Source organism: Cariama cristata, unplaced genomic scaffold, assembly GCF_000690535.1.
Source record: "Cariama cristata isolate BGI_N322 unplaced genomic scaffold, ASM69053v1 scaffold6011, whole genome shotgun sequence".
In the NCBI taxonomy this organism is placed as follows: domain Eukaryota; kingdom Metazoa; phylum Chordata; class Aves; order Cariamiformes; family Cariamidae; genus Cariama; species Cariama cristata.
This window is the reverse complement of record NW_009598672.1, coordinates 10,021-20,220: the sequence shown is the minus strand read 5'-3', so window position 1 is coordinate 20,220 and position 10,200 is coordinate 10,021. Positions and strand designations below refer to the sequence as shown.

Here is a 10,200-nt window from a genome sequence, read left to right as displayed (position 1 = left end):
ATTAAATACCAGGATGGGTGAAAAGCACAGATCTTGCAGGGTAGTTTTTTACCTGGCTCTCCTTTTATTACCTAGAGAGAAGATCTGGGCTTTGGCCATAGTGTGTTTGACGTCTACGCTCCAGTTTTCCTTACTTCAGGTGGTATTTTGGATATTGCAAAGACGTATTGGCACTTTACGATGGCCAGGGGCCAGGATTCCAACCGTCAAGAAACACTTAGAGTAATATTATTAAACTGGTAAGAAATCATATGAGAAAAACATTTTTATTACAAAAGGTGACAAGTAAATTTAGGGTTATGCTACATTAATGTGTTGATATACTATAACATTAATCTTCAGTCTGTCTAAAGAATCATTTGGTCCTTTCATTTCCTCCAAACATACGGAAGAAACAGAACCCACTTCAGAGGTGAAATAAGAATGAGATGCTTTACACTAGGCAGTGTGCCTCTGAGAAGTAACTGTCCTGATGCAATGGTAAAGGATTTTCTTATGTTTAAATAGTACCTGTATTTCTTATTTGTACTTGTTTCCTTCCCTGATAAAAGGAGTCATGTTCTCTAATACTTTTTTCAAAAACAATACAGATGTATAGCAAGAAGTTTTGAAAAAAAAAATTCAGACAAGGAAAAGGTTCTGTACCACATAATCCTTTGATTGATGTGTAACCATAAGCAGTTGCGAGATCCAACATTAACATATTAGAGAAGACCTCCTCCTCCTCACTGTTATCTGATGATATACACTACGCATAATATGACCACAGTTGGGAATCTTCTGTCTTTGTCTAAATGTCCACTGATAATGTACGGTAATAAAATGAAGAAATCTCATATTACAGAAAAAAGTCCAAGTCAGGATTGGTACATTCTTTTGTTCCTCTATAATCTGCCTCTACCGTGTTTAGGAGGAAGAAAAAAACAAATCACCCAAAACAAAACAAAAAATTATACTGCATTGCATGATAGATATTAATTCCCATTTATTTAGCAAGGATTCAAAGAAAAGCCATTTAAATAGCAAATCAGCTTCAATGTAGCAAAAACTAGGTCATGGGAGTAGAGTTTCCAGAGCTGCATATACAATTTTAACATGTGCAAGTACTTCCTTGCCTTCCAGGTGGGATTCCTCGAAAATGAACTCTGAGGGTAACTTGCCAAGCCCACATCCCCCCCTCCCTGTAAACATGTCCATGCACTGTGGACATGGTCAGCATGCTGTGTAGCTTCCTGAAAGCTGTTTGTTTCTCTCCATCCTCCCCTGTAGACATCCCAAACAGCTGGCCACAGGAGAACCTCATGGGATGAAGGTTTAAACCTATGCTTTTTCTGGTTACGACTGAAGCGCTTCCAGCTCCCACCATCAAAAGCAGCTCAGTTTATTGGAATCTCTGAAGTCTGAAGAGCAGACAGAAGAGAGAGCTATAAAACAAGGCTCTTCATTTTCTACCCCTACCTCCCCAATTAATTACAAGCAGAAAGCAGGAAATGGAGAAATAGAAAATAGATCAACGAAGAGAGTGTTTACTGAGATACAAAAGGGGGAGATCCTCTGGTGACTCACAGGTGCATCAAAGAAAGGGTCAGCATCACTAGCAAACAGGCACCCCTCTTACAAAGCCTTTAAAACTTGCTTGTTCCTAAGAGCTTCCAGTTTAAATATTACACTTAAACTTTATCACCAACGATGCTACAAGGATAGCAGGCCAGTAACTTGCCCACAGCATTTAGTTACACATTACCTGTACTGATCACGTATCTGCAGATAAAAAGCTAAGAGTCAGTAGGCCTGAACCAGACAGGTTCTTCACAGCAAAATGCTTCGTCTCCACACACTTTCATTCAAGCATAAAATATGAGTTCGGGAATTTGCCCTCCCTGTACCCCAGTGCCATTTGTACTGTCCGAAGAGCACTGAAACTGAACAGTCACCTTCCCACACTGAACTTCTGTCATTCCTTCTTGTCCAAAATAGCTGAGTTCGTTACCATCCAGAATCACACTAGCTGTGTAAAAGGTGTCAGGTTCAATCTGCACTGGATATTCAAACCACACGGGAAAAGTGTTACTAGAACCATCTGAGAAGTATTTACTCAAGTTCTGGCCTAGGATAACTCCTTGTCGTTTGAGTTCAATCTTGGCACTGTACTCTGCGGAGCCACAGCTGGAGCCGTACAGCCCAAAGCCAGCAATAAACACTCTCTTATCAACAGCAAACTGGATGCTGTCACACCGGCCCCTGTACCGCCACTGGTTGCTGCGGTAAGCGCAGGACTGGAAACGGTGGCATCGCTGGGGAACGAGGCCTTTCCGGGGCTTGCTTAAAAACTGCAACTCTGGCTTTTTGGCAGCCGTATACCAGAGGAAGATATCATTAGTTTCATTGAGAGTCAGAATCCCAGACTGAGCGGCGCCATTCGCGAAGTCATCGAGTGCCATGGTAGGGATGCGTATCAAGTACAGAGCCTTCCCGAGGACTTTGCGCTTGTTCTCTATGGTAGCCGTTAGCTCTTGCCGCTGACACTCCACTTCAGCCCAGTTCAGAGCTGCTTCGAAAACAACAATTTCTTTGGCATTCAGAGTCTCCCTTCGGAGAATGCTTTCAAGTGTCTGAAAATCAATGTCACAGAACCCCTCAGACTTCAAAGCTAGCTCAGCTTGGGCATCAATCACTTCCCAACAGCGCTGGGTCAGGTCAGGTTCCTCGAATAAGCAACTCTGGGAAAGCAGCACACAGGCATTCTTTGCACTTAGACTTGTCTCTAGAAAGTTGACGCAGGCGCGGGCAAGATGAGGGACGATATACTTCTTGGCAGCATAAAGAGTGGCCAGTACGGTATCTGCAGCCAAATCAATTTCATCACAATATATGTATCTGAAATAAAACACATGCAAGTAACACTGCTGCTTAATGCAAAAATGTAATTTGTCAACAACATCTGAAAATTATAAACAAAGAATATTTAAATGGCTCCACATTAAAACTAAGCAGTGCTTTTGGGGAACATTGATTAAATCCAGAAAGAAAGTACAAAACACATTCATCACTCATGTAAGACCATAGAAGCGAACAGGTTCAAATCTAAGGTGAATAAAGCTTCACTTTTGGGGTACATGCTACATAGACAATGGTTATGTTTACAAACTACGGCCCCTCCAGCTGTTTTCCTTCCAGACACGCTTTGGCTAATGAGAAGCTATCTGCCCCAAGCAGTGGCACCTCAAGGGCTACCTTTCTTGGCCAACACGTCTGGAACATGTTACAAAGAACACCTGGACTGGATGTCCTGTGATGACGAATGATGATTTATTGAGGTGTATATATAAGTACAGGAATGAAAACAAGTTTATTTGGAATAACTAGCTAGTCTAAGAATAGAAATACTATCAAAGTATATCAGCTGTTACACATGTTCACACCTACTGGGTTTTTTTGTGGGGGCGGGAGGCACAAGGAGAGGGACAGAGGTTGGGTTCTTTTGGTTTTGTTTTCTTAACAGGGTGATAAAATATATAAGAAAAGACACATTCTAATTTTCGGGTTTATTAATGCTTGCAGCATATGAGCTCCACTATTATGGTGTGTTCCCTCAGTCTCATTGCATAAGGAAATAAAAAAAGCTCTACTGCTGCGCTAGTGTGGTAGAAGAGATGAAGGTGAAATTCTATTTATGACACTAAACTGTTGGGATTCATTGCTCAGAGAAATGAAACATTGTACAGTTTGTTCTTTTTAATATCTCATGCTTCAGGGCCCCATTCGCAGCTGGTGAATGCATTGTGCTAAAGTCATGCCAAATGCAATTTTACTCTTCATAGGGATAAGCAAGTCTTGATGGTTATGGTTGATAAAAGTGTCTTCCTCCAGTAACGCTGAAGTTGTACGCAACCCTGTACTAATTAAAATTTTCTAGTTAGCAAGTTTCCCAACACAATTTTTTGCAGAACAGATGTGCTTATAAAGTGGAATTAGTATTTACGCTGATCTGATAATAGTTGTAAATACCTTTATTCATATTTTTGCAGATGTAGGGTACTATCCTCCAAGCCACACTTAGAAAACATGCTCAGAGCAGGTACTGCTCGAGCAATATACTAAAATCTAAGAGGTCAGAGAACAAGTATACTTACACAGATCCAACCCTTTTTTTTTATTTTACCTTTATTACTTGGTTTCAGCTGGGCTATTTGTAACAACAAAGACCACATCTATATACCACTGGTTACAGGCTTAGCTCCATTACTGTCCAAAAAATATTCAATGTATCAACTCATTCATTTTTATGATTCTCCTCATTGCTCTCCAACTCTTTTCTCCCTTCTATTACTTCTCTTTGCCTGCTAGTACAGTAGAGAATGATGACATCTGTTTTAAATTGAAATAGTACAAAAGTTGCTAGTTTAATATTCATGAAAGTGAAGAACTAGTATCACTGATTTACAACAGACACCGCACAGATCTGCTGTCAGCAATATTCCACACTTCTCACTCTGCCAATGCACCTCCACTCTGGTCTGCAATTACTGATATTCCAGTTTCACCCTGTTCTTAAACAGAGGACTCTGCTACACCACAGGGTTTGATGGTTTAGTAACACATTCATCCTGGAATAAGATGAGACCATGGACATCAAGATTAAGGTAAGATATAATACATTAGAGACACCAATTCAGTGTGTCAGCTAGACTATGAATTTAACCTTAGTTTTAAAACTGTAGAGAACAGCCAAAGCAATTTCACTGGGAGAATAATTAGTATCTACCAGTCGAGGTATTATTTCCTATGTTACAACTGGCAATACCTTGTCTGATGTTTATTGTCAGAATGCCCACTATATAGTAAAAGACAAAAAATATTTTTGCTATAAGAATTCACTGTCCAGAGAAAAAAAAAAAAAACAACAACAAAAGAAATCCCAACCCCTAAAAACCACACAAGCAAACTCAATGTATTTTCTGACAAAGATTATGATGCATCACTCCTGACTGCGGAAAGGAGCGTAGGAGAGGAGAGAGCTGCTTTGGGATAGATAAAAAGTCTTTCCCTTCTGTAGCAACAGTATCGTGAGCCTTCTGCCATCCGCTGCTCGCAGCAGTTGCAAGCAACACTCATGGGGATGATTTCCCAGGGGGAGAGGAGTGAAGGGGACCATGGGTCCCCCCCAAGCTCCACCCAGCACAGGACATGCACTGGATCCTGCTGTGAGGGGAATGCTGCACTGCTGAGCAAAATCCCTTTCCCTTCCCTGCACCGTCACGGCTGCAGACACCTCTGGCGTTCACAGACACGGGAGCACTCTGCAGGTTCAGGCACACTGCATCAGTGGAAGTTAGCACTGGCAAGGTTACCTCAACATCCATGCAGACTGCAAACTTTTTGCGGTCTTTTGGTTTTTTTAATAAAAGCTAAGAAGGCGAAGAACTCCATGGTTATGGCCATGCTCTCAAAGATAGTTTCCTATATTGCCATGGGCTAAATAATATGCCAAGATCTAGATGTCAGTATTGATAGTCTCTTTTCTAGGTTTGCTCTCTAAACACATTTCTTAATGATAAATTCAGGAAGCATTCAGTTTTTATTTGGCAAATCATGTTTAGCCACAGTGAAATAGATTTGCTGTTCAAAAGGAAAGGGAGGCTGCGGGAACCCAAGTATCTTGTATTTGTGCCTTGTAAAATTCCGCATGAAAGTAAAGCACAAGTCTGAGCTCCGCAGAAAACACCTGCAAAACCAGAAAGGCCCAAAGCAAGGATCCGTAACACACATATCTTAACTTAATATCATATCTTAATCCGTAACATCATATCTTAACTTTATATTCCAGGTCTATAGAACATCTGTGTGACTTCAGCTTTTCCTGGCAATTACTGATATTTGCACAGAGCATTTCTGATGTTCATGATAACCTATAAAAACCCCTATGCAACAAACACTATATGCAACTTTGATTCTTCATCTACAGTGCCATTGAAATGTAAAAAAAACCAAAACAAACCCAAAAAACTTCTGTAATCACAAGCTAGTCAGAACAATCTCTGAAATACAATAAATTGCTAGCTAGTGATCACACCATTACAAGCAAGAAAATCCGCAGCACATTAAAAGGACCGCTATCAGCTACTAATGTATATTCTTCATCAGAAAGCAATGCAAGTTACTAAAGCTGAAGGGAAAAAACCCTCAAAGCCATAGCATTTCTGTGATAGGGCATTTCTCTTTAATAAGAGTTTATAGATAGATTCAAGACAATTCAGCAGGGAAGCTGCTTCATTGTGCTCATTTAGGAGAAGACAGCATTTCTTCTGCAGTTTGCAAGAAGAAAAATAATTATCATGTAAACTAACTGTTTTTCCCCTGTTAGAACAAAAAACCCTATTCATGTAAACAGCCTTTTTGTCACTTTCCAAATGCATCAATATGATAGTTAAGGAGAAATTTAATTTTCAGAGGCTATATTCAATAATTTAGTGTCATTTTTGTAAGACAAGACCTGCATACAGCAAGTTTACAAAAGAGCTGTAACGATGTCAATATACAAACCCAGCAATTCTGGGTTTGGGGGGTGGGATGGGTGTGGGTTTGTGTGGTTTTAACTTTTCACTGTGCCTGCAAAGTTGAACAGGGATTTTTTTGTTACAGCTGACAGTTCTTTTTAGTAACTCCATTCCTTTGTGTAACATGTGTAGTGACAAATCAGATCAATAGGCATTACAGTATACAATGTGCCCAAAGATCCCCCGTCAAAGTCATTATTTATAACTGCCTCCATTAGTCTAATATATGCGTGCCTGGAAGTAAAGGGAGAGAGCAAAATGAGGTAAAAGTTTAAAATACTCGAGACACAAAGAGAGGAGTATTTTAGCAACTGCTTTCTTTCTGTTTACACACAAGTCTAATACTTTAACTATGACATTGCCAGTGTATGTATACATCATAAAAGAAAACGTATTCGGCAGGTGAATGATGCTTACTTCAGCATTGCGAGAAAAGCAGCAGGCTCAACATCTGGTATACGGATCTCATCTTTGTCCTCAGCAAGCTCTCCGTAAAACATCGCATGGAATACAGAGCTCCCAACAGCCAGGACATACTGTTGAGAAAGGGAAATCTTATTTCATGCTTTAAACTGAAAGCACTGCCAACCAAAACAATGTGGGAGAGTCACTCTTAGCATACTGGGCTTCACTCACAGACTCTATAGACACACTTCAGTAAAAAATTAAGTCAAAGTTAAGAACAGACTTACACATTTTCCCTGCATTTTATTCTCATGGGCATATATGCAATTAGCTACTGGAAAATGCTCATATCCACCACAGAAGTTAACTATTTCTAGAAAATCTCAGGAGTAATATTAATCAGCAGCACAAAGCAGCATTCCTAACTTTACAGTGACTCTCTTAGCACAAGTGTACTGTTTAACCAAAAACACAAAGAAAAGCAAAGGACAAACTATTCCACTGCATGCAGCCTTTTAAAATACAGAAATATGCCTGTCCCAGAAGAGCCGAGTCTCCCACGCTATGTCCCAGCGTAACTGTGGGAGCTCTCTCTGGCTATTCCCACCCGAACTGATAATGCAGCTGTTGCTTACTTTGTGTCCTGGCAGCCGCTGGGTCCCACCTGGTGGCCCGACCACAAAATGAACATCTGCCATCAAATCATTGTTGAACATCACTGCATTTCTACAAACAAAAGCACCATGTTAATTTATGGCACCCAGTAACTCTGTGCTTGCCCTAGACCCAAGAAATTAAATTTCTTAACAACCTAAAAGTTGCATGCTAGTAAAGAGAAGCAGGTCACACTTTGTTTTAAGCTATTTTACACATCATCACACAAATACACTAAAGAAGAAAGTAAGCAGAGATGAGGGGGGTGTGGGGGGGGGCGTGCGGGTGTACAACAAAAAAAACAAAACCAGAACCCCAAACTCATGAGAACTTTTCAAAAAGTGGAAATTAAAGTCAAAAGCATGTATCACTGAAAATCCCTACTGAGGTCTAAAATCAAATCTTTACAGGTATGCTACAGCTTCCAGCAACATTTTTATTTACTCAAGACAAACAGCTGCAGTCTGGAAAAGACATATTAAAATATTTTCCATTACCAAAATACTTGTTTCACACACACAGATAAAGGAAAAAAAAAAAAAAAAAAAAAAAAAAAAAAAAAAAAAAGAGAACTGTGTTTGCTTCAGCAAATAAACAAATGACTAAACAAATGCATTATGAACATTTTGCTACTTTTTGCCACTCCATTAAAACAGCAAAAATAAACTGCCCTGAACTTACCTCTCTCTGATGGTTGGATAAAGTCCTTGCCAATTAGGTGCCGGAATAGTGTTGTTGTTATTGAGATTTTGCTGGTGGTACTGCTGGACAGCAGTTGTATTAGTGTTGGCTGGTTTCTTTCGGGGAAAAATATCAGCAGCCATCTTCTTCTTCTTTTTGGTCTTCAGGGTAATGATTTCATAGCAAACTGGAGGTAATTTGCTGCTGCTACTGCTGCTGCTATTTGCCTTCTTAGAGCTCTTCTTGGACCTGTTCTTGACTGTCTCTGGAAGCATCAAGAAGAAGGTGAGACATTTCATGTTCTTTCCTTTCTCATCTACCATGAGTATACTTGTCTGTAAAGCTAGATAGCCTAACTAGCTGGGAACATTAAGAAATGCACGTGGAAGCTGTTAAACAGAGAGCAGCAGAGCTGAGAGTTTGCTTCTTTTCCAGCAAGGCAAGGTGACCTTTCCAGTGCACCGAGTAAGAAAACTGGCTTTAAGTTTGATCCAGTACTTGAATTGTTAAATACATCCCCATCATTCCTGCCAGTTTTATTTCTCTCCAGATTTCCTGGTCAGGAATCGCCTGAAAGAGCTACACCCTGCGAAGATGTTCCGCTCGTGGCTGTAGCATCAGGATTCGGAGGGGGGCTAGCAAGAGGCGCAGGGTAGCACTGCTAGTCTGCTCGACAAGCTCAACTTGTGCCTTGAAGGTGTATTGCAGCCCTGCAGATGGAGGCAGCCAGCGGTGGGAGCCAATAGCTGAAGGCACCGATAACGATTGGACCCAGCCGCACAGTGACACCCATTGTAACGTATGCCGCTCTGACATTAAAGCGACAGCAGTTGCGCTCTTCATTTCATACGTACCGCTAAGTAAGAAAGTAATAAACGGCAGGCACAGTTGCGTAAGCGCGTGACTGGCCAGAAGCATGTGTGTTTTAGTTCTCCTCGATGCTGCTGGAATTTTCACAGGGGAAACAATAAAAAGTTGAAATCAGGTTGAAAGACGTATTCGAGTCTAAATAATTCCGTGGGAGCTATTTCAGCACGCAGTCGATATTAGCATGACTTCCATTTGTCTCTAGTGTTCCCACATATCCCTACCGTAACAGCAGTTCAGGAAAAGCACACTATAGATATCAGAACCAAATTAAAGCAATCAACTAGCAGCAGCAAAGACGGCGATGCCGTTAAACAATCCCTTTCAGCGCAGCTTCTACTCCAGTGTAACATGAATAGAGATGAGGTCACAGCTTTAGCATTAACTCCTTATGCTTCTCAATAACGTAACAGCCTTTGACAGGGGTCCCAAATCACTAAGCAGTGCTAATTAAGCCAGCTTACACCAGACATGGCTGCACCACATCAGAAGAAAACTTCTAGATGTGCAATCTGATTAAAGCAAACCAGAATGAATATATTTAATCAATATTTCAAAGCATTAAATGAAAAAGTCTGAATGATTTAGAGAGTCTCAGGCAGAAATCACTCCTTGAGATGCAAACACACTCCAATTTTATGCACAAATACTTCCTGAAATAAACAGGATATAAGCTATGCCAACCAAACCGTTTAAATAGGAAAGAAAACTAATTTTCAGTCATTAGTTTACTTAGAACTTAAATTTAGATCAGATTTCCTTAATAGTGGGTCAAGTATATAATAAAACCACACAAGTATAGCCACTTAAAAACAAAAGCAGAGAAATAAAAAAATATTAGGTACTAGTGTCAACATTTCACACCTCAAAATATTGGGAGGGATAATTAAAATGCGATTTCATAATTATTTTCAAGTTTTACAGAAAAAAATCCTCTTTACTTTCAAAGCAAATTTAGCCACTTTTAGCCTTAATTAGTTTTGCTGGACAAGAGCACAACAGTGAAATTAAAGTGATCAAAGGCTGGTGCAGAAAT

General features: G+C 40.2%; 1 protein-coding gene across 1 annotated transcript; it reads right to left on the bottom strand.

Annotated features, from left to right (window-relative positions):
* Window positions 1-1,555: 1,555 nt before the first annotated feature.
* Window positions 1,556-8,620, bottom strand: BTBD3 (BTB (POZ) domain containing 3). The gene is made up of 4 exons (XM_009709383.1): window positions 8,298-8,620; window positions 7,598-7,688; window positions 6,975-7,093; window positions 1,556-2,877 (listed from the first exon to the last, which is right to left on the bottom strand). The coding sequence occupies exons 1-4, from the start codon at window positions 8,618-8,620 to the stop codon at window positions 1,845-1,847; spliced, it is 1,566 nt and encodes a 521-aa protein (XP_009707685.1). The 3' UTR covers window positions 1,556-1,844.
* Between the last annotated feature and the right edge of the window lie 1,580 nt (window positions 8,621-10,200).